Raw genomic sequence first — 23,718 nt, forward strand, 5'->3', positions numbered from 1 at the left:
TTTTCTAAATTCTTTTTTATATTGTTATATTTTGTGAAGCACCTCTTCTTCTTCAACCACCACCAGCTGCTGGGGAAGGTTGGGTGTCTTGCCCAGGGACGCTTCAACGGGGTTCTCTGTCAGGACCTGTAATGGAACCTGCAACTTTCCAATTACTGAACCTTCTGTTCTACCCTCTGAGCTGCCCCCTAATTTTTTTTTCTTAACTGCATTTTTTGTGTGTGTGTTGGAGCAGTGAAAAGCTTTACAGCACATGGTATTCCAAGCGGTCTCCCATCCAACTACTGACCAGGTTCTAGCCTAGATTGCTGTCGAGATCGGGCGTACTTTAGGGTGGTAAGGTCGTAAGCAATATCTAATTTCGTTTAAAACCTTATTTTCTACTTTTCTTCATAGGCTTTCACTTATTTCTGCTGCCGTATATGGCATTTGCTCTGTTTGGAAAAGTTCAAAACAAGGTTCTTCACGACGCTTTGAAACCAAGAGTTAGATGGGCAACAGCGCCCTCGTGTCGCACAAGCACTTCAACACCGGAACTGTGGAAGTGACATGAAGAGGAGTTGATTGAAATGGCGTCAGTCACTATACGCAAGTGGGGGCTCTGCGCGGTTTCCCTGCTAAACTTGTTGTTTGTCTTCATATCCGGAGCAGATTTCATTCGGTTTTTGTCGTTTCGAGCAATTTATCATAACATTACAGGGGAGACGAGACTCTGTCAAGGTAAGCGACAGATGGTAGCCTGGAAAGTTAACGCACTGTTCAGAAATAACATTTAAACTCACATTTACGGCTGTTAAGCAAATTCAGGTATGGAGAAATTATATTCAACTTCAGTAAGCCTGGACGAAACTATTCAGTCACTATGATAATGTCTACTGTGACTGTGTGTCCCCACAGCCCGGCTAGCTCAGTCGGTAGAGCATGAGACTCTTAATCTCAGGGTCGTGGGTTCGAGCCCCACGTTGGGCGATAGCCTTTTCCTTTATTCTTGAAAATTTACTGACATAATTTTATATATCTGTATGAGTAAATTCATCATATATGCAGCAAATGCATTTTGATACATAACATGTGCCTCTAGTTTTGTTGTAATAATTTTGATTTAATCTTGATTAATACTACCTAAATGAAATGACTATTTATAAAGTGTTATTTGTCTCCATTAAGACTCCATACCTTGGTCTGTGGCTCTGAGGGACAGCTCGGTGCATTGGTCTCTAGCTGTGGATGTGTGTTTAGTGGCTCTTTTCACTGCACAACACAGCCTGCTCGCCTGGTCTCCGGTCAAACAGGTCCTACAGTCAGCTCTGGGAACCTTAAACAGGACGTTTTACTGCTTCACTACTGCACTTGCTCTGCAGGTACACTAAAAGTACTGAAAATATATGCTTTAATATTCTAGAACAACCATAATAATATGCTAACTGCAGTGATGGACAGATTATACATTGGTTGGAATAAAATCACAGGTGAACTAAATGCCCCACAATTGAAATAATTTAATAACCCCTAATTTACAGATGTGCCATTAATTTCTATAGGAAGTATTAATCTTAATCACCTGCATACTTTATAACTACATAATCATTTACTTTCCTGTGTTAGGTCTTGATGCGTTACTGGCAGACAGTGACTGGCGCTCCCTGCTTGTGGTCGGTGCGTATTGCACCCTGGAGTGTCTGGTTCCCCCTGCTCTGCTTTTCTCTACACTTCCTCTGCTGGTCCATCATCTGTAGCATCCTCATGATTTTTGATTACCCAGAACTACTGGGCATCAAGCAGGTGAGAAAGTCATGTATCAAAGAAACATGTTAGATATGTTTTTTTCCTCAAGCAAATGATTAAGACAGTCCTAGAATTTAAAACTACATTTAAATTGTTGTTATGAAGCTTGGGGTGTCTAATGTAGCATTCCAAAGAGTTTGTGCGGCCTGGTTTAGCACAAACTCTTTGGTATGCTACATTAGACACCATAAGCTTCATAACAAAGCTAATGCTAATGCTTGCCCTACCAACTCATAAGGCTATCCTGACTACCGCTAATGCTAACTAAACCTATCGCTAATGCTAGCCCAAGCTACTGCTAATTGTCTTATTGGATGAGAGGAAAACAACAAAGAAGAATGCTGGAGCACCACTCATGTTCCAGAATGTACTGGTGGTATCCAGGCTATGAATGGATCCCAGATACATCCATAGGATGGGATCCAAATGCTCGTCTTCATTCCTCCACAAGCCCTCTCATCTCAACATCAGTTGGTTTATTTTCATTCATCTCCCAGTGTGGACCTCAGCCGGGCCAACACTCACTCTGGGGTTGTATTTGGCCATTTTTCTGGGCTCCTGTGCCATTTTGAGCTCCAACAAAGTTTCGTAGAACTGTTTTCAATTGTAAAAAAGTGTTCTAGTACACCTTTAAAACCATAAAACCCTGATTATACCTATTTCTTGGCTCTTTTAGGTGTACTACAAGAGTCTCGGTTTAGGAGACCCCTTGTCTCATAAATCACTTCCTGCTCAGCGACTCCTGTCCCACTTCCGCCACCCAGTGTTCCTGGAGCTGGTGGTCATCCTGTGGCTCCTGCCGGCCCTGTCCCTGGACAGGCTTCTGCTGGCGGGGATGCTGTCCACCTACATGGCCCTGGCTCACTCGCTGGACAAACTGGATTTAGCCTACCTCTGTACGCAGTTTAGAAACAAGGTGCACCTCATTGCAGAACAACAGCGAGGCAGCGTTGATGCCACAATAGACCAGAACAGCAGCAATCACATGGAAAAGTGATCTTAATATTAATTTCAACTTTAACTGCAGCTGTAGTCTAAAGCGAGGCGGCAGTTTTTGTCACTTTGTATGTGACAAAGTGGAGAGTTGTGCCATTTAAAGGAAGTGCTGCATTTTTTTTTATAAACGTTTACGTTGCCTGGAACTCAGAATGTGTTTCTGTGTTTTCGTTTAAACTCAGTCTCATTTAAACACAGATTTCACACTGGAAACGCCCTAGTTTGTCACAGCTCGATTGAGAAATCACTAATAAAATGTAAAGGCATTTCTTTTACAATTTATGCAACAGAATTATGGACGCTCATGTGTCTGGTCTAATGTGACAAACTGGGTTAATATTGTCATTGATAAATCAGGAACTTGAGTTTATGTTGTTTTATTTCACAAGTTTCTCTAATTTTCATTATATTTTCATTAAATATCATTAATGTTGGTATTTTATATTATTTGGCTTTTATGATGTCTGATTTACTTATATAATTGTTGCTTCTTGTTTAAACTGTAATGCAACATTTTAAATGAATAATGTGGTTTATTTTTATAGCAGAAAATCACTGACTTGTCTAATTTATCTGGAACTTTTGGAGGAGGAAAACTGGCAACATGGTGGTCATTTTTTCAGCGACATTAATTGATTAAAGGTTGAAATTGACTAAACAATCATTGGGTTGTCACTTTTTGCTGTAAAGGTTCATCTTTAGCCAGATATCAGTAACATAAATGAAATATAATAAAGCAAAAATGTAATGCAGTTTAGCTGCATCACAAACTCTCGAGAGGTTTAAACATGTAATAATGTTCTTTTTCACTAAAAAATGAAATGTTTTATTCAGAAGGTTGAAATTTGTAGAACAGCAGAGCATTTTAGCATTTCTTTAATTGAAATGAGAATAAACTGGATTAGGATTAGGAATTTCCTCAAAAATCTGCGATCATCAACTGGACATCTGCCCTCTAGTGGAGAGTCTGAATACTGCATGCGTGCAGTTTTTATACCTGTACTTTTATCAGATAATTACAGAAGTACATGCTGATTTGATTACATTACAAGTTTATTTTTAATATAAAACAATTTTATACATTCAGACGTTTTGTGTCTTCTATCTGCCGTTTGCCAAACTTTTCATGCTGAATATTTCACCCACTCTTTTGATCTTCTCAGATTAAATTAAATACAAACATGGCTGTCAAACTGATCCGGATTGAGTAAAAGCAAAGTAACCTGCGTGCCGCGTGGAGCTGATCATGCCGCGGCTGCTGCAGCTTTGCGCTTTGGCAAATCTGGCAATATAGTCTGTTTTATAGCCTCCTCCTCCTCCTTCCTCCTCCTCCTCCTACTGGACGGAGAGATGGGCCGAGGGGGGGGGGGGGGGGGGGTCAGGAGCCGGGCAGACGGCTGTGCTCTTTAAACGCCTTTTCTTTGGTCCTACAATATGGTGTGTGCCACTAAACTCTCCTGACGGCGTTGAGTGTAATTATCGGATTACAGCCTTTGCAGTCCTGGAATAACCGCAACGGCAACCGAGGCGACTCCGAGCCTTCATGCAACGCATTTTCAGACAAATGATGCGGGTTTTGCAGCCGTTTTGACCTCCAGGTTATCAGCTTCAACTCGTAATTGTTGCTTCCGGAGAAATGAAGTTTCTGTCTTGGAGAGGAGCGCGTTACGCACGAGTGGAGATGTAAAGTGGAGCTGAATCCGGTGGAGTTTGACTGGTAAGCTGGTTTTTAGTGACCGTACTCATCATTTATTTCTTTAAGTTAAAATATAATTTAATAATTAAAAAGAGGAAAAGCAGGGTTGACTTTCTCAAAACTTCATTTGTGAATAAAGTTATATGTTTTAGTCAAAGAATCTGAGAAAAAAGTTGTTTTATTTGATTCTTTGTTGTGTTTGCAGTCGAGTTTCCAGACCCGCTGAGGAGAGGCTCTGATCGTTCTGTCCAAAAGAGGCGCACCACGTTTTTGTTATGTCTGTGTCCTCTCTGCCGGAATGGAAGCAACTTCTTCTGGAGAGAAAGAGGAGAGAGGAGGAAGAACGGGAGAGGAGAGAAAAGGAGGAAGAGGACAAGTTAGCGAACATGCCTGCGTGGAAGCGAGGGATCATTCAGCGAAGGAAGGCAAAGCAGGAGAATCTGGGCGACAGGGAGAAGGATAAAGACGTGTGTTTGCTGCAGGTGGACGTCAGATCTCCTTCTGATGGCCTCAGTGACACGGACAGCTCCATCACCGTCAATCTGGGGAGTGACATGTCCCTCAGTCCAGATCCGGGACAGTGGCTGGATGCTGAGCCTAAACCTGCTAGTCAGGTGTCCATGGAAACCATAGTTCCAGTCCATGAAAACCCATTTATCCGCACGCAAAGCGTGTGGCGAAAAGGCAGAGATGCTGAAATCGGGAATGAGTCTGACATTAAGGATAAGGACAAATCAGGCCTCAGGGGTCAAGATGTGGAGACGAACAGAGGACGAGATACAGAGCTGAAAATAGAGAGGTTTAGGGATTTAACTCAGGGATGGGATAAGGAGAAGGCCAGGGATAGGAGTCTGGGAAGAGAACGAGAGAACAGCCGAGAAAGGTGGGACAAAGACAAAAAGCAACAGAAGGATGCTGCGAGGGAGCAGGAAAAAGAAATCCAACCACTGTCAGGTGCGTTTCCCCCCGCTGTTCCGTGTCTTCGGACCATCCGAGCTGACAATATCATCATCATCGAACAGGAAAGCAAAGGTGGCGACGAGCAGAGGGGAAGATGGAGAGAGGTGGACGGGGAGAGGCCTGAAGAGGACCAGCATGGGAAAAGAGGGATGAAGATGGACCTGAGGGAGATTCTGGCCGGAGGAGGGAGTGTCACTGAGATCCGAGCTTCTGAAGTTCTGATCATAAAACCTTCAGTCAGCACTGAAGAGAGGACTACTGGAGAAAAGGGAGGAGAGGAGGGGGAAACCAGGTGCAGTGTGGAGAGTTTGGGGAGGGAACTGAGAGCAGACATGTCCTGGCTGAGAGAAAAAGAGAAGGAAAGACCGTGGGGCCAGGCGACAGTTATTAAAGATGACGGTAAAGACAGCTCAGATGATTGTGTGTTTGTTGAGAGGGGAGGGAGAGTCAGCCAGCTGCTGAGCAAATTTGGGGAACACCCAAAGCCTCCATCAAGATCCAAAAGTTCGGATAATTTCCTCCAGCCGGGAAGGAGAAAATACTCAGGAGAAGAAGATGACCAACAATCTGACAGGATGAAGAGCGATGGAACAAACGTGTCCAGCAAAAGCGTTCCAAAACGCTCCTTCAGCTTCTCAGATCGAGTCATCAGCGCCGTGGAGAATGGTGACAAAAGATGCACGCAGTCAGATAAAAGTGTGGCGCCGTGGGCAGATGCAGCCGTTCTGGCAAAGCTCAAACAGGGCTGCGCACGGCTTTTAGATAAAGAGCGCTTCGGAAAGTACAGAGATGTAAAAAACGAGGATCATAAGGGAGATGTGGTGCAAAGAAATGAGGCGGAGGCATGGAAAAAGCACCGGAGCGAACTCAGGAAAGTGGAACTTGTGGAAAAGAGAGCGACAGAGAAAGTAGCTGAGACAGATGGAGACAAGGGTTTCACTGTAGCATCACTTAAAAACACGGAAGGAATATCGTTTGCGAGAAGAGTGCCGATCAGGCAGGATGGGAGAACAAGAGCTGAAAGGGAAGCGAGGCGACTGACGAGGGAGAAGAGTTTGGAAAACATGGAAAAAGATTCTGATTCAGGAAAAGCCAAGGCGCACGTTATTGACAAGCCTGGTGTTCGGAGAGACGATGGGTTAGAAAACAACGACGTAGAAGCGCTCAGTCCTAATGAAGCTCAATATAGACACGATTCTGCGTTCACCGAGTGCTCCAGTCTTCTCTGCACAGTTCTGGATCGAGTCCATCAAAGAGGACCGGAGTGGAGCGGGACAGGACCACAAGGACCCTACCTCACACATTGTGCTTCAGCTCAACAAACTGAGACTCTCATAAGCAAAGTAGAAAAACTAGGAGACACAACTGTTTATACGAACGAGAGAGGAGAAACGGCTTACAAGGCTTCTCCTGAAGTGACAAAAGAAAACCAACAGGAAGCACAAACAGGAAGTCTGACTCAAGAGGCAACCACCAGATCTCCGAAAAGGATCACACCCTTTGGGATGCTTCAAGGGCCTCTGGAAATTCAGATCCCCAGGACTGTGTTTTATGTTGCAGAAGACATGGTGGAGAGAAAAAAGAGTGAGTGTCAAAGCAGCGATGGGCAAGACCGCGATGGAGGACAACAGGTTGAAAGGCGGGACAGCTGGAGGGTTGGGAAACCCTTGAGTCGCATCGAGTCCCTGCGAGAGAAGATCAGACAGCGAGAGCTGGAGAAGCAGAGGCAAAGAGAGGCTCAGGGTGGAGCAGCAGAGACCTGTGACGCTCAGACAGGTGAGGTCGGGTATGAAGAGAGGGGAAGTGAACAAGAGAGAGAGTGGGAAGCTGCGGCTTGTGAGCAGACGAGGCCGGTCGACGCAGAGAGGATGCAGGAAGAGGCAGCGGAGCAGACATCCACGACTGCATGTGATGTCAAACAGGAAGTCGGCGTGTTGAAAACCTGCCCTCAGCTTCCTGTTTCTGTCCCCCACACACTAGACGAGAGCGGAGGAGAAGCCTTGGGCAAGTGCTGCTCTGCCGCCGCTGAAGACACCTCTGACAGCTCCCAGATATCCGGGGATGAAGACGACCCCCTGAAATATGTAGAAGCGAAACCGGGGTGCCACAGGGGTCGATACGAGAGCACGGAAGAAGAAGAAGACGACGAGGAAGAGGAAAAGGAAAAGGAGCTATCAGAGGAGAAGGTACCTTTTGATTCTATATCATCTCTCTCCTCTTCACCACTTAATCCCAACTCTCTGGAAGCCATGAGCCGGATCTACAACCTGGACACTGTGGGTTCGAGATCGGGACTGTGTCTGAGGGAGAGGACGGTGGAAGTCCCGCCAACTCTGCACCTCGTCAAAGTGAAGCCACTCGTTTCGAGCTGTCAGCAGGGGGACAGCAAAGCCCCGGCAGGTGACAACATTTGTGGCGTTCAGCGGCAGATCGAGCAGTTTAAGCTGAAAGAGCAGGAAGTGCTGAAGTCATGTTCAAACGCTTCTTCTAAGGACAGAGAAACCAAAGGGCAGCAAAGCCCCAAAGGCGTGTTAAAACACCACATAAAGGACGATGAAGAAACACCAGAACTGAACCTCAAAGAGTCCCCCCGCCGAAACTGTTCTCCAACATCTCAGCTCAAGCAAACCGTCACCCCCCCATTTCAGAGGACCCAATCTCCAGAAAACTCTCTGAAACCTGCAAACTGTGCTCCAACTCCAGCCTCCTCCCCCAGTTTGTCCTCACCTTCCAACTCCCCCAGCGCCTCCCCATCACCCACCCCATCGCCGAAGCTCTTCACCATCAAGAGTGCTTCTGGGGGTATGGTCAAGAGAGGCGCCACTGTCACAATTACCCCGAGGAGGCCTGTCGCAGGAAGGGTGACGGACTCCAAGCCTCGGCCGACAGCAGCAGAGTCCACTAAGGGTTCATCTCAACCAACGACCCCCGCTGTGGACGAACCAGTGAAGAAGAAATACCCAGCGGTGGAGGAAATCAAGGTGATCGGTGGATATCAACACCTGGAGAAGTCCTGTCTGGTCAAGAATAGAGGAACACCCAAAAACGTGAGTTGCGTTAGTCTTTTATTCATGAAATTACAAGAATAACTGCTTTTAGTCCATCTAAAAGTTATCGATGTTGGGGTTGGAATTAAAAGTTTTACTGAATTGGTGCAAAAATTTTGTCTTTCTGTGATATTTTTACCCATTTTGCCACCTTGCAGAATCCCCTTTCACTGGGAGAACATCCCTGTTGATTGCCTACAATCACAGAGGAGCTAAGCCGGTTAAAGCCTTATCAAGCACGACATCTTGATTCTTAGCCATCAAGTCCCCGGAGAGATCTCTTCTACCCTTTGCTCCTGTGCTCTAAATCTCCGGAGACATTTGGTCTTCTAATTAAAACTCATAACATGTGGTCTGACGGGTTTGAAGCATTTCAAGACAGACAGGCGATGGTGGCGTCTAGGCCATCGTCAGAGAGAGAGAGAGAGAAGCTATGAAGGAACGCACAAAATTACACAGCCAACTCCTTCCTTGTCTGCGTTTTTGTGCCTTGCTTCTGCCTGCCTTACACCAAACGTATGTATGTGTGAAAACATACATTCACACTCTTGTTTACAGTAATTCAGCCTGATCAGCCTCAAACGACTCTGGTGAATCTCAAAGTTCATGCTCCAAGTTTTGTTTCTCTTTCTTTTATATTTAGATAAGCTGTGTAACCGATGGAAGGATAAAGTTGCTCCAAAAATTAGATTCAGAGTTTTTTTTATACATCCTGTGAAGACGCATCTTACTCCTTTTTGGACTTTTGCTGCCCTCTGGATGAGTCCCATTGCTGTTTTTGGCGTTTTAGAGATGTTAAACTTTTGAAATTCTCCCCTAATGAGGATCCACCGAGGACCGCTTCCTCGTTTCCTTTCACCAATCTTCGCATCAGAGCTGAGTCAGCTCTTGCCGCCCTTCAGACAAATCGTTCTTTGTGTGGCCCTGGCTCTCGTCGAGCGGTGGTTTGGATAGTTCCACCGCAGCTTCGGCAGAGTGGGTCTGAGCACGCTGACCTTCCACGGTGCCGCTGACTCATACCAACAGTGTTACATTACAGATCATTACAGAACAGTAATGAGGAACGGTCTGTTTTGTTGACAGTTATTCTGCGATGATTAACCCTTTGATGCATAATGGTCACTACAGTGGACAGGTACTCAAAATTGTTATTTATTTGTTTTTGCTATTAAGCACAGCTGTTGAAGACTTTATTGCATTTGAGCCCCTCCGTTTGGACTTCAGTAAGCCAAGCCAACATATTTCATGCTCAGAATGCACGCTGTCCACTGAGGTGGACATGTAATAAATTATTTGTAAATTATAAAATTTTACAAAAAATATTTGTTGAAATTTGTTTCATTCACACCTAAATACGAATGAAAAAAATTGTTAAAAAAATCATGGTTGAAGATTTCATAATTCATGCATCAAAGGGTTAAAGGCTCACAGAACCTCCCTGCATGTTTTCGCTCACTTCCTCTTTTGCCTTTCTGGTCTTCCTCTAAATAAGGAAAGTGATTGACAAGAGGAAGGGATGCGCCGTCCACTTTTTGAGTCCCCGAACTCTGGTTCTCAAAGACTCTCAGTTATTCTGTTAAACCTATTTTTAAATGACTTTCCATGAACATGTCATTCCGACTCTGATGACGGTCGTCTTTAGCTGCGGGAGGCAATGACCGTGAAGTGATTTTCTGACCACCTGTTGCTCTCACGTTGATGCTCCTCAGACGGCTTGACGTCAGACTTCCTTCCCCTCCCCCTCTAAACCATCAGATCACAGTAGGGGAGGAGAACTGCTTCTGGCTCTTCCTCTTCTGCTTAATTTGTGCTTTAATCTGATTATTTATTGGACATTTATGCGTGAAATGCTCCCTAAATTAGCTGCACAAAGAATTGTGCAGCTAAACGTATTGAGTTCGTCTTTGCTGGTGTCTCTGTTTTACCCGGTGCCCCTGCTGTCCTGAAGTGTGAGCCTGGGTTAATCGGGGTGAGGTAGAGAGGATTACCCCTTCTGAGTGCACCTTTTCTCTGGAGACATCCACGGTTCAGGTTAAAGCAGCTTCATCTGGCCTCTGCTGTTTATACCATGCTGACCACTGAATAAACAGCCTCCACACGGCCATATTTGACCTTTTTAGGAAAACCAGAACTTCAGTTTTCACTTCCGCCTCGACATGTTCATCACAACAAGCGCACGAAGTGTGAAGAGTGTCCCACAACTGCACACATTTAATTATTTTATCTAAAATTTGCAGGGGAAGGTGTGTTTTGATGAGGAGCAGCTGGAACAGGTATGCGAGTACCCGTCAGAGACCTTCATGCTGATGTTGAGCCCCCTACCTCCTGACCTGGAGAGTAATGAGAGGCAACAAGGTGAGGAGGCACAAGAGGATGAAGGCGAAGGTGAGGAAGGCGAAGTTGTGTTCAAGACCATGAAGAGCGTGGGGATTGCAACGGGACCACGAATAAGAGTGGGTCAGTGTCACCCTCTTCTCAGAAAACACAGCGTGTAGTAGGGATGTCTTCAGTGATGTTTGTGCTTTCCTGACAAACTTTCTCACATTTATTTATTTAGCAGAAGAATGTTTGAATATTAGTCCAGACTAAGTGTTTAAATCTTACTCTAAATAAAGGTTACGATGGTTAAAGTTTGGAAAAACCATTATTTGTTGCTGGTGCCATAAACCTCTCCTAAAGATGGATCCAACACCTTTATTACTATTGGAATAATGTTGCTTATCAGCAAATTTACTGGTTGTTTTTCCCCCTGAAATAACTGCATTACAATTTTCAAATAAAAGGAGATCTCAGTTAGATGTTGAGGTCTGCTGTGTGTGGGTGTTTCATCACTTGTAGCTGAAGATGTTTGCATCGTAGCATTCGGTAGTGGCTGGTGAAAAGCTGTTTTTTTAACTTATCAACGTTTTATTTTGACTTGGTTTGTTTTCCAGCTCAAGTTTTTGGTCTTAATTCATCATCTGCCAAAAGTGTACACCTCAACATGCAATACCGATTTCTATCAGTAGGTGGCACTAACACAACATAGAAATTTAGTTAAAGAGCAAATCACCCCCTACCAGAGTCTTACTCCACTCCCATTTGCTGTTTGAAAAATGCACCACAAGGAGGCATTGACTGGCAGGCCGAGGAGGTGGAGCCACTAACAAATACACACACATAAAGGTTCACAGGGGAATTGTGACATCATATGGTACCAGCTAACGTCTTAGTGTACCTCTTAGCCAATAGTGATGGCAGATGTCCAGAGTTTTTACCTGAAGAGGGTGCAACACAGACAGTTTTAGGCAAAAAAATAAGTAGATTTGGGGGTGACTTGCTCTTTAAATTAGAAAGCCTGTATAAAACACTATAATATTATCAAATGAGAACAAATAAAAAAAAATACTGCAACAAATACAGGTATGGTTTCATCTCTGTATGATTCAACAGTGAATGTGTGTAAATTAGGGAGTTAGAGAGAGAGAGAGAGAAAGGAGAGCAAATCCAGCACCTTCTAGCATGCTAGCTAGCTGTTTCCTGTAGCACGGGTGCTGGCCATAGACATAAATTCAATTCAAAGATACTTTATTAATCCCAGAGGGAAATAACAAAACAAAACAATTCTATGTCTATGATGCCCCATTGGGCGGTGGAGAGTGTAACGGCGTTGCTGCCATAATGGTTGGGTTCCTCACTCTCCAAACCCCACTGGAATCAGCCCAGAGTGAACAGTTGTGCCCATTTTTTGTGCAGCCTTCGGTTTCAACTGATGCACTATTGAAAACAGATCATGTGAGATCACTATTGAATTTTGTCCTGTTGGGATTTTATATTTTATTTTCATTTAATATATTTATATTTTAACTATCATTCAACACTATATGTCTGAGTTTGTGAAAAGTATTTAAAAATGTGTTTTTTAGTTGAGTAAACACCTCTCTCAGTAGAAATAAATGGACTGGGGGCAAATGGAAACCCATCCAAGATGGCAGCCTGCTGCTACGCCAGCTCCAATAGGCAGAGCTAGTTCATGGAGTGTCTAGTATTAAAATGTCTGTGGTGCTCCAGAGACAAATTCAGTGATGCTGATTGGTCAAAAATGATCCAGTTCTCCCTAGAAACCAAACATGATTGGCTGTCTACCTGCAGTTCAGGGGCGTTTTTTCCAGTGCTCCAGGAGTGATATTTGTGTATATGTTGGAGGAAATTTACTGTTTAATAAGAGACAGCTGGTGAAAATGATGTGTAAATAATTCACATTGCACATAGGCACAAATGCTTAAGGCAAACTGACACAATATATGTATTTATATTATAATTTAATTTAAAATTTTTGTGTGTTTTTCTGCCTTCACATCAGGCAGGGTGGCCTCTAGCACCCCCTATGGACAAGCTGCCACTAGTAATAATAATTTTGGGTTCCCTGAGCTCAAAAAGTAAAAAACAAACCTCATTAGGCCACTTTATGGTTATATGACAGCTCACTGACAATTATATATTTAACATGTTTTGTCCTTTCATGTGGTTTGTTCATAAAAGTAAATCAAGTCATCACATCTTAAAGGTGACAAATCTTTATGGGCAAGCTCAATAAAATAAAAAGGAGAAAATTAAAAATTAACTCAGTGGGTTCAGTCTGTGACTGTTCAATGTGGAGATCCATCCTAAATAAATGAAACCATATTTACGTACCTTCCATCTCCGTCTCTGTCTTCCAGATGAGTCTTGCCCTTGGTAGAAGCCAGTCACCCTCAGCAAAATTGCCCATGTGATGAGATCATCTATATATTTTTGAGAAACATTATGATTCTTTTTGTGTTTTGATTTGTGTCTTTTTATTAAATGTGGGTTCAAGAGTTAAATTAGCTTTATTAAAGGGAAACTTGTTTTTATGTTCAAACTGAGGGACAGCTGTGAATGTAGGACGATTTGATGTCCTCAGGTGTGCAATGATGAGCAGCGACTGTCAGTGCTCCATAAAGAAAGGGGAAAGATTTTATTTTTCATTTAATATATGTGAAATTTTCTTCTATGTTCCTATTTTTCCAGTTCAAGCCTCAGCACAGAGAGAAGACCTGAAAGAGTGGTTTTTATGTCATCTGGATTTATGTGCCTGCAGGATTAGCCCATGCAGATGGCATAAAGATCAGTTATTTAATCAGAGACCTTTCAGATGGATGCTGCTGGTTTTGGTGCAGCACGTGATGTGATGTAGGTTATTTTTATTTTGGGTCATGGACCAAATTAAAGGTTTTCATTTGATATCTTATCATGTATCAAGTGGAGAGCAGATCAGGAGGATTTTTATTACATAAAGAATCATTGATGCACTTCAGCACATCAAGGCTGGTGTGCAATTTTTAGCTGTGACACGTTTAGATAGTATGGTATTTCGTAAAGTTTTTAATTGGTAAAAGAAAATGCAAAATGTTTGCATTTAACTTTTTGCTATGATGGATGAAGAAGCTGGCTTCAAATGAAAAAAAGTGAATAAAAGTTTCTGAAAATCTAAAGTTCCTGTTTTCTTTAATTCTTAGAAACATATTATTCTCTGCCTTTGTTGTCTTGAGGAAAAAACACTTTACCCTGATTTATTTTTAAAATTAGACCACACTGTTTAATAGAACTTCAATCTATCGTCACACGAGCCATTAAGTATTTTATCGGGATGAATTTACAAGAAATAACAGAAGCAAACATTTACAAGAGATTTGAGGAGACGATTAGAGATCTGAAAAGATTACAGCTGAGCCTAAAATCATAAAAATAACTTAAATAGATAAATATTTTATCTTTATTAAGGGGGCATGAGTTGAGTTTGTTATGAAAATCTACAACAATTTTCTTGACTACATAAAAAAATTTAAATATATGGAAAATATTATGTTTATGAAATATTCCACCATTTTAACATTAATTTGCTTGGACAGCTGCTAATGCAAGATAAAACTGAAGAAATAGAAATCTGAATTTAATTGTAAGAGATCATGCAGAAATTTGCTGTCACTCTGTAAATGAAACCGTTTGAATTTTAAAGCGAAGATCTGCTGGAATAAAAAAGAAGAAAATGTTACAGTCAAATAAAACTAGAGTAGAGTATTTACTATGCCAGAGGCTAAGCCACCATGACAGAAAGCTTGACTCCCTGCGGCCTCCCTGCAGAGTCAAAAAATAAATTTAGTACTGATATTTTTGTGATTAAGTAGCCTAATGTAGATGTGGAACCAAAGCATGTTAATACATTTATGTGAAGTCTAAAATAGATGCTGAGACAAATACTATCATGTTGTTAATGAGAGACAATGAAGATGCTAATGCATCTTTTTATGAAATAGTGAAATTCATTGAAGAGCTGTTGTAAAGCAGCTGAAACTGAATTGCTGTTATTATATTGGGATTACAGGTACTCTAGAACCTCCCTGCTTAACGAAATGTATTGAAAGTAGATTAAAACGATGTTTAATTTTATTATTTGGTAAAAAAAAGATAAATTATTCAATAAGTGCTTTATATTATTATTTGATAAAAAATATAAATTATTCACATATAGATTTATATTAAAACTCATGTCCTTTTAGTGTTTATGAACACCAGCTGCCTGTTTTATTTTACAAAATCAATGTTTACGATGAGAACGTGCTCCATTCAGGGTGCGTAACAGCGACTCCCAGCGGACAGACGCAGCACTGCAGCTGTTTACGGAAACATTTGACGTCAGCACGTGGCCAGCACACTGTTTTCCTCTTCTTCTACGGTCTTCTACGCTGTACGTGAGGCTGTGCATGCTCGCAGCAGCTCGAAGGGACGAAAGTCAAAGGCGAGCTGTGTTGTTCTCTTGCTAGTTTTTCCTTCACCTAACTACATTTTAAACTAGTGCGTGTCGAGCGATGAGGGCTGTCGCGTGCCTCCATCGTGGAGAAGTAGGAGGAGGTCAGGGCTTCATTTTGGCGATTTGACGCTGTGCTAAAGCTTTTGCGGAAATTAAGTCAAAGGTGACCTTTTTTTAAAAACGCACATGCGACGCAGAGCGGGTTTTTGAGTAGAGGAAACATGATTTTCTGGAATATTCAGTCGAGAACCTGCAGAGCATGGCTGTCCCGGGTAAGTCTTTTGTTAAAATCTTGTTGACGTTCTTCCAACTTGAGACATATATTGTTGACCTTTGACCTCTGCTATCAAAGCCTATGTGCGTCTGACATCAAGCGGAGCAGCGGAAGTTGTTTCCAGGATCGTATCTTTACATTTCCTTGTGAAACACCCTGTGCGGACGCGCCCCGCCTTCGGTCAAACTGCGAGGAAGTCTCTGCAAAGTTCCTCTAACTTTTACACACGATTAACTCGATTTGAGAAGTCTTCAAATCCCACAAACTAAACATATTTTACTTTAATCTACAGAAAACTCATCGTTTCTGGTCTGAATGCAGGTTTCCTTGAGGCAGGAGCCGTGTTTCTTCTCCTCCGTGCCCCCCCAGCCGGTGCCCCCGCTGACACAGACCCTGCAGGGCTACCTGAAGGCCCTGGAGCCGCTGCTACCGCCGGAGGAGCTCAGCCACACCCGCAGGATGGTGCAGGAGTTCGGGAGGCCTGGTGGGCTGGGACCGCATCTGCAGGAGGGGCTGGAGAAAAGAGCCAGACGCACCAAGAACTGGGTGTGTTTGTTGTTTTTTTTACTGTCAGCGTGAAAGATGGATGTTACAGGAGGATTAACCCAAACTCTTGTAGAACCACACACTTTAATAGATTTAAATATAAATAGTCCTAATAAAGATTCATTGTCATTCTTATTAATTTAAGTTTTTTCAAAGAAAAGCAAAGATGTTAACCCGTTTAAATAAAGGGGAAGACGATCTGTTTTATTGATGTAAATTAAAATAAATTCAGAATAATCAGTGGATTGTTGCGTAATTGAATATATTTGGTGTTTATTTTATCTTAATGAAAAGAATCCGCACACTTTAATCTGCGATGTAGGAGTTTATTGGTCAAGCTTTCGGTCAGAGACCTTCATCAGGAATTCCCGATGAAGGTCTCTGACCGAAAGCTTGACCAAAAAAACTACGTCGCAGATTAAAGTGTGCGGATTCTTATTTTGTTTATTCCACTTTTTGATCCAGCACCTTTCTCAGACGAGCGGTGGCTCCTTCTACTCTATCTTAATGAAAAGAAAATCATAAATGGCGAGGATTCACTGTAAGATCTGTGATCGGGTCATCTGAAAGTCAACATTTGTAATTTTCTGTTGTAGTCCTTGAATGCCTCATTGCGATTAAGCTTTGAAAATCTGACATTTTTCCAATCCTTGAACCCATCATGCAATAATTCAAGCACTAACAGATCTTTCACGTGAAAGTTTTCGCTTCCAGAATGAGAAGTTTCAATCTTTCTGGAAGTTGAGGGCAACATTTGTCTGCTAATTCGTGATTTTTCAGATAGATTAATATCAAAAGTTTGGAGATGTACAAAATCAAACTGACGCTACGCTTTTGTGAAATTGTATTTAATTAAAACAAATGTTTAAAAATAACATATTAAACTGTCAGTCTTGTTCTGATTTTGAGTCTCAGAGACGTTTTTTGTTTTTCAGATCTCAGACTGGTGGGTCCAGTGGGCGTATTTAGAAAGCAGACAGCCTCTTGCGGTGCACTCAAACCCAGCCATCTCTCTTCCCAGGAGAGATTTTAATGACTGGAGGAGTCAATTGGTGTGAGTCCATGCATACCGACACCCAACGACAACAACAACAAATCTTTACAGGGTTGTTTGCATTTGAAAACAACTGTGTGATCATTGCATAAATAAATATCCGTAGGATAGTTTGGGGTTTTATTTACAATTTTCAAGAAAATTTCTGATCATCTTGGTTGTTTTTATTTATTTATTTTTCAGTTAATCTGCGGTAATTTCCAGTCTGAATTAAGGCCTTATGAATTATTTTCTGTGGGGGAAAGCTCTAGCGCTCATGTAGAAACGGCAGGTTTATGAGTCTCGCTCATTAACCCTTTGATGCATGAATTATGAAATCTTCAACCATGATTTTTTTAACAATTTTTTTCATTCATCTTTAGGTGTGAACGAAACAAATTTCATATTTACATATTTTTTGTAAAATGTAATTTACAAATAATTTATTACATGTCCACCTCAGGGGACAGTGTGCAATCTGAACATGAAATATGTTGGCTTGACTTACTGAAGTCCAAAGGGAGGGGTTCAAATGCAATAAAGTCTTCAACAGCTGTGCTTAATAGCAAAAATAAATAAATAACAATTTTAAGTACCTGTCCACTGTAGTGACCATTATGCATCAAAGGGTTAATATTCATGATATGCAAACATTTCACCTCTGATTGGTTAACAGCAACACAACTCATCCACTGCCTTCGTTTGCTCTTTCATTGATGTTTCATCACCACATATAACACAAGCCTGAACATGTTCTGCCAGCTTGTGGAGTTGCTAATGCTAAAGATTAGCTTTTGCTCGCCAAGACGTGGGGTCACAAGCCAAGATGGGTGGGGCCATGAATGCAAATTTTCCCTGTGACATAGAAGCGACTAGCTTTCCCTGACTCAGTCGTTTCCTCTTTCTGCAGCTGATGCAGGAAATGTGGGTCGTAGAAGTTTTTACATTTACCGTGCACGTGAAGTCAGAATGACTAATGGTGTTTCATAAAGAGCAAGAATTTCACGGTTTCTCGGTGAAGGAGACCTTCAGAGCACCAAAGCCTTTATCGCCTGTGTTGAAAGAGCTGCTGGTGGTAAAGACGTTTGTTTTCTTCTGGACAAAACTTCGATAAAAGAGGGCGTCACTTATCAGTCAAGGACATGACTGATAAAACCCAATCATGAAGTAAACACAGGCGTCAATGGCTCTAGCCCCACAGGTTACTGTTGAAACTGTTTTTGAATTCTCCGGTTTGAGTAAAAGTCTGGATGATTGACAGGAAATCGAGTTATTTTAGCACGATCAGTCGTGCGTAACATATTAATAACTAACAGCAGCAAAGTTCTTGTTTCTTTCCAGGTTTGCATCCAAACTGATCGCAGCCGTTCTGGACTTCAAGGCCAAAATGCACACGTGAGTTATAGATAAACAAATGTATAAATAAACAAATAACAAATGTACGCATTTGCCCCCCCTGAACTGCTGCGGTATGTGTTTGTGTTCTTAAGTTACACCCGTGTGGTGTTGGCGTGTGTTTCTGGCTAATCCGAGTCTAAATTTACTCTCACTGACTGTAACAGTACCTGCGGCTCACTACCGGTAGAGAATGTCACGTAAACAGGCTGTTTCTGTTCCAACAGCAGAGGAATCCTCTCTGCAGGCTGATTTAACTGATCCTAAACCTTCTTTTTTTTTTGTCTTTTCTTACGTTTGTATCAAATAAATGTCAATATTCACAGATACGTGTTGTTTTTTTTCTCCGTGTGTCTCAGCGGGCAGCTTCCAGTCGAGTACATGCGAGGGAAACCTCTGTGCATGGAGCTCTACCCGCTCCTCTTCTCCTCCTGCAGGATCCCTGGACCCAAACACGACTACGTCGCTCACCATGGCAACGCCCGCCGCTCGCCCACACACATCACAGTGGTCCGGAACTACCAGGTGTGCCTCTTTGATCGTCGGGTCGGTTGTTTTTTGTTTATGTGGTTTGTGGCCTGCAGAGCCACCTGCCTTCCTTGGTGAGATTAGAGGAAATGAAATGTGACCCAGACCGAAAACGGTGCTTCTGTTCCAGCGTGAATTTATTCTCCTCAGGCGTTTTAGGGCCTGAAAGAGCTTTGCTTTAAAGATAAGAAGGCCCACGTTGGTTCAGAGATGCCAAACTGGCTAACTTTACAGTCATCTGGAAGGCTCCTGGGTTAGTCAAATAAAAAAGAGGTTCTTGTTTCTGCCGCCTGGTTCTGACGTTTCATAAATATGTTACTGACCATGTAACCATGGCAACGGCTTACTGGTTAAAGCTCTAAACATGGCAGATGACTCACTTGGACGTTTGGATCTAATCCTGCTGCTCGTAGTTCTTCCAGTTGGAGGTTTACAACAGCGACGGCTCGCGAATGACGGAGAGTCAGATCCGCGGACAACTGCTGAGAATCCGTTCTCAGTCCTGGAAGACCGACAAGGAGCCGATGGGAATCCTGACCAGTGAGCACCGCCACACCTGGGGGGAGGCGTATAACCGCCTGCTGAGAGGTTCGAACACACACACACACACACTAACTAAATTCCAGGTGGACGCTGTAGCTAAACACCGCTAGCTAGCTCTTTGGAGGTGACCAGATTCCGGGGCTGCTTCTGTCTGAGGACCCGGCCTAGCCGGTTCTTGTAGGTCAGATCCTTCGTTGAACAAAGTGAATGGCTTTGCATTTGGATGCTCTTTCCTTCAGCCATCGTTTTTCTTATGATTTTTGACAAAAATTAACCAAAAAAAGGTCAAATGACCAAAGCAGAACAACACCGCCGCTTTTAGCCTTGGAAGTTTCTGTCGCCAGATCTAAAACTGTGAATGTCTCCCGATTCATTCGCCTTTATGACTTGAACAAAAAGCCACAATGAGTCTGGGGACATGGAGGACGCAGCCTCTAAACGCTGCTTTTAAAATCTGACCACAGTAAGCGTAACTCCGTGTGTTTGGGTCTTTTCGATGCGATGGGCGGCTGCAGTGTTTGTTGTTGTAAATCTGAATGATGGAAAATCCCATAAAATGATTCCAAACATCTTGATCTGGGAGAATTTTCCTTGTGTGATTTAACAGCTGGAGGCTGCAGACTCAAAACATAAATAACACAACAACCCCGAGTTACTGTGGACACACACGTCGTGAGTTTTCTACCTCATCAAGTTTCTGTCTTCCTTTTCTTCTTTAGACAAACTCAACCAGGAGTCGGTACGGATGATAGAAACGGGACTTTTCTCCTTGTGTTTGGATTCTCCGGTTTTAAGGATATCAGATGAGAAGTATGTGTGCGCGCGCACACACACACACACGCTCTGGTATTTCTGTGTTTGCGGAGACCGTTGTGTAATCCTCTCTAGATAGCATTGTGTTGCTTATTGACATCTAGCAGCAGTGAGCAATGGTCTCTTCCTGTATTTGAACTGCTGCTGTTGTATCTAAAAAGTTTTGCGTCAGAAATCTTAAGTAACCGTGTTTGGGAACATTTAGATTGGCACGTGTCACTTTTATTGTGTGTGTGTGTGTGATTTGTTTTGTTTTGATTGACAGGTACGCCAGCCGTAAGGCGGCGCAGGTGCTGCACGGAGGCGGGACCTTCTCCAACAGCGGAAACCGCTGGTTTGACAAAACGTTGCAGGTGGGCGAGATCCCGCTGGAAGGTGTGAGTGTAGAGACCAGGCGGGGTGTTAACGCCGACTCTTCTGTTTGAACAGTTTGTGGTGGGTGAGGACGGATCGTGGGGTCTGCTGTATGAACAGGCCACAGCCGAGGGTCCGCCCATAACGAACCTCCTGCATCACATCCTGGAGTACTGGTGAGATCAAATGGTGCATGAGCTGATGTTGTGTAAGCAACAGTCAAAGTGAATCAGAAATGAGATAAAATACGCTTAATTCAGTTTAAAATGACTGAAAATTGATCAGTTTTGTGGAAAAGTTTAAGGTTTAGACTTAAGTCCTTCATCCATAGCAATCTGAAACTCAAAAATCTGATTATTTTTGGTCCACAAATGCACCATTAACAGGCAGCAAAAAAAATTATCTGATTTTTATTTTTTTATTATTTTTCAGCTGATGGCTGCCCCATCAAGCTAGTTATAACAGAGTTATTAGTAACAACATATATGCATCCATGAGCTTGAAGTTGTTTTTCCACATCGGAGCCTGTAGGGGGTGCTGTTGTTCAGTAAGCACGTTTTATAAGATTTGGGTCTGAGTTTCTGTTCTGACTATCCTCAGTGAGAAGCCCGACCCAAAAAAAGCTCCGCTGGTTCCGCTGCCGATGCCCAAGAAGCTCTACTTCCACATCGACCTGGACATTAAACGGGACATCGAGCAGGCCAAGCAGAACCTGGACATGTAAGAACTTTTACCAGATGTGGGAGGAAACGGTTCTGAAGTGAAACCGCAGCTATGTAAACAAATCTGTCGTCCACAAGCTCGGTCCGTTTTTAACCTCAACTCAGTCCTCCTGCTGTTCGCAATATTTTTGACCAAAGAAATCAAAGTTTTTCTTTCATGCTGTGAATTAAAAAACATCAGATTTGTTTTTATTTTTTGGTATTTTTACAAGAAATTAATAAGTATTACTTTAATGCAACAATACAGTTGTATAGATTTTAGGAATTTCTATAAATTCCTCCTTTTAAAAGCATCAAATTATAATGAAGTAAGTATTTAAGTCTCTGTTTAGGCATCAAAAGGAGGCATTTGAGTCCTTTTAGGTTTGAATATGGACTTTCCTGTTACTTTATCTTGAAATAACCAATCCATTAAAGTTGATGTTTAATGTGGATAAATATGTCAAATATTAATTAAAACTAAACTTTTTTTTCCAGACTAATCAATGACCTCGACGTCAACGTGTTCAACTTCAAAAGGTTTGGCAAAGAACTTCCCAAGAAGCACAACCTGAGTCCAAACTCGTTCATCCAGGTGGCGCTGCAGCTTGCCTACTACAGGTCGGTGTCGGGACAGCAGAGGCTTTCCTTCAAGGCCAATTGAGCCACCTCTGGAACATTTTACAACATCTGGTTCCTTTTTTTTGTTTGTGTTTCTTGTGTTTGTGCCTGAAATCAACAACAAGAGGTGTTTAGCTGTTTTTTCCCCCTGCAGAGTTCATAATGAGGTCTGCCCAGCCTGCGATATTGCCTCTCAGAGGATGTTTCAAGGAGGAAGGACCGAGTACATCCGCTCCCCGACGAACCAGGCGCTGAAATTCATTCTGGCCTTTGATGATCGGTCCGAATCGGTAAGACACGTTTTGTTCAGACCATCCAGATGCGAGTCCCTATGAAGCCTTAAGTGTTTTATTTTGGGTTTCAGAGGGAAGCGAAGCTGCAGCTATTCAGAGAAGCTGTGGATGCCTACTCAGACCTCACTGATCAGGTTAATCAGACTTCCAACAAGCAGCTATTTCACCTATTTTTATCGTACTTTTAAACACTTAGGTTTTATCTTTTTTAGGCATTAAAAGGACACGGTATTGACCACCACCTGCTGGGACTCAAGCTGCAGGCTATTGAGGAGGGACTGAGCATTCCCAAAATCTTCATGGATACAGCTTATGGCCTGGCAACACACTGGAAGCTGCGGACGGGACAGGTGTGTGTGCTCTGATGGTAAAATCTGAGTAAAGGAGGTGCTTTAAAGAGGGGGAACTTAGTTCCTTGATACCAGATTTAATTTTTTAAAATCAAAAATAGAACATTACCAATGTCAGACCGTGAAATCTTAACATTCTCTCTGGTTGTGCACAGATTAATATTAGCTTTTTTGTCTCTTCAGGTGCCTACAAACACAGACAGCGTGATGTGTTTCGGGCCCCTGGTTCCCGACGGCTATGCCGTTTGTTACAACCCCCAGGCGGACCACTTCCACTTCTCCGTCACGGCTTTCAACTGCTGCGAGGAGACGAACGCAGAGACTTTAGCTCGTACTCTGAAGAACACCTTGTGTGACCTACAGGAGCTGCTGCAGCCTACCGTGTAGGCTACGATGCCATCCAACCACTCTATAATGGGGGAAAAAAAATACCTTCCTTAAAATGTTTTCTACGGCTCATGTAACGTGTGCATGCTTCATTAGTCTTTGATTCTAAAAGAGCCTGAACTCTGTGACCCTGAGGTGCTTTTGATATTTTTTAAAGCTTTTCCTTCAGCAGTTTTCCTTTCTGTATCATGGAGTTACTTAATGACTGCTGGGGAATCACAAGAAAAACAAGGTTAACTTGACACTCCAGCATCAACAGGGACTAACCTGAGCGTGAGACGACTGCACTCCTTTCTGCTAACTTCTGGTACCTTCCACCAGTAATAAATGTTCCACGTTTTATAATGATGCCAGCATTGTTTCATAATAAATTTTGATTGTTTTTCTAAGTTAATGAGAGTTTCAGGAGGACCGATGGAGATGAAGTTGGTTTGTATTAATGAAAGCAGGAGAAAAAAAGTTTGGGTTTTTTTTTTTTTTGTGAGCGCAAAACAGCTGATCACGTGGTTCTAATGGTCCTTTCCATCGATTTTTCATTCAACCTGCAGGACTGGTTATAATAAAGCCTTCGATCATATTAACTCA

At 42.6% G+C, this 23,718-nt stretch overlaps 3 protein-coding genes and 1 non-coding gene across 5 annotated transcripts; all 4 read left to right on the forward strand.

Annotated features, from left to right (window-relative positions):
* The first annotated feature begins 384 nt into the window (after positions 1 to 384).
* On the forward strand, positions 385 to 2,984 carry nrm (nurim). The gene is made up of 4 exons (XM_015973510.3): positions 385 to 720; positions 1,168 to 1,361; positions 1,606 to 1,782; positions 2,462 to 2,984. Exons 1-4 carry the CDS (start codon positions 570 to 572, stop codon positions 2,780 to 2,782), a joined length of 843 nt encoding a protein of 280 aa, XP_015828996.3. The 5' UTR covers positions 385 to 569; the 3' UTR covers positions 2,783 to 2,984.
* Positions 897 to 969, forward strand: trnak-cuu (transfer RNA lysine (anticodon CUU)). The gene has a single exon. It is a non-coding gene; the product is annotated as a tRNA-Lys (tRNA).
* A 1,378-nt stretch (positions 2,985 to 4,362) lies between the features above and the next one.
* On the forward strand, positions 4,363 to 13,436 carry ppp1r18 (protein phosphatase 1, regulatory subunit 18). Of its 2 annotated transcripts, XM_054745069.2 has the most exons (4): positions 4,363 to 4,498; positions 4,683 to 8,484; positions 10,722 to 10,941; positions 13,185 to 13,436. In XM_054745069.2, exons 2-4 carry the CDS (start codon positions 4,753 to 4,755, stop codon positions 13,202 to 13,204), a joined length of 3,972 nt encoding a protein of 1,323 aa, XP_054601044.2. In that variant the 5' UTR covers positions 4,363 to 4,498; positions 4,683 to 4,752; the 3' UTR covers positions 13,205 to 13,436. The 2 variants fall into 2 exon arrangements, with proteins under 2 accessions (XP_054601044.2, XP_054601043.2); XM_054745068.2 differs by lacking the exon at positions 13,185 to 13,436 and having other exon boundaries at positions 10,722 to 11,105.
* A 1,853-nt stretch (positions 13,437 to 15,289) lies between these two features.
* cratb (carnitine O-acetyltransferase b) lies at positions 15,290 to 23,714 on the forward strand. Its single transcript, XM_015973506.3, has 15 exons — positions 15,290 to 15,567; positions 15,891 to 16,115; positions 17,051 to 17,169; positions 18,490 to 18,543; positions 18,903 to 19,068; positions 19,485 to 19,659; positions 20,334 to 20,424; positions 20,693 to 20,780; positions 20,857 to 20,957; positions 21,382 to 21,501; positions 21,981 to 22,103; positions 22,258 to 22,393; positions 22,468 to 22,530; positions 22,609 to 22,746; positions 22,930 to 23,714. Exons 1-15 carry the CDS (start codon positions 15,517 to 15,519, stop codon positions 23,131 to 23,133), a joined length of 1,854 nt encoding a protein of 617 aa, XP_015828992.1. The 5' UTR covers positions 15,290 to 15,516; the 3' UTR covers positions 23,134 to 23,714.
* Positions 23,715 to 23,718: the final 4 nt, after the last annotated feature.

Source organism: Nothobranchius furzeri, chromosome 19, assembly GCF_043380555.1.
Source record: "Nothobranchius furzeri strain GRZ-AD chromosome 19, NfurGRZ-RIMD1, whole genome shotgun sequence".
NCBI classification, from domain to species: domain Eukaryota; kingdom Metazoa; phylum Chordata; class Actinopteri; order Cyprinodontiformes; family Nothobranchiidae; genus Nothobranchius; species Nothobranchius furzeri.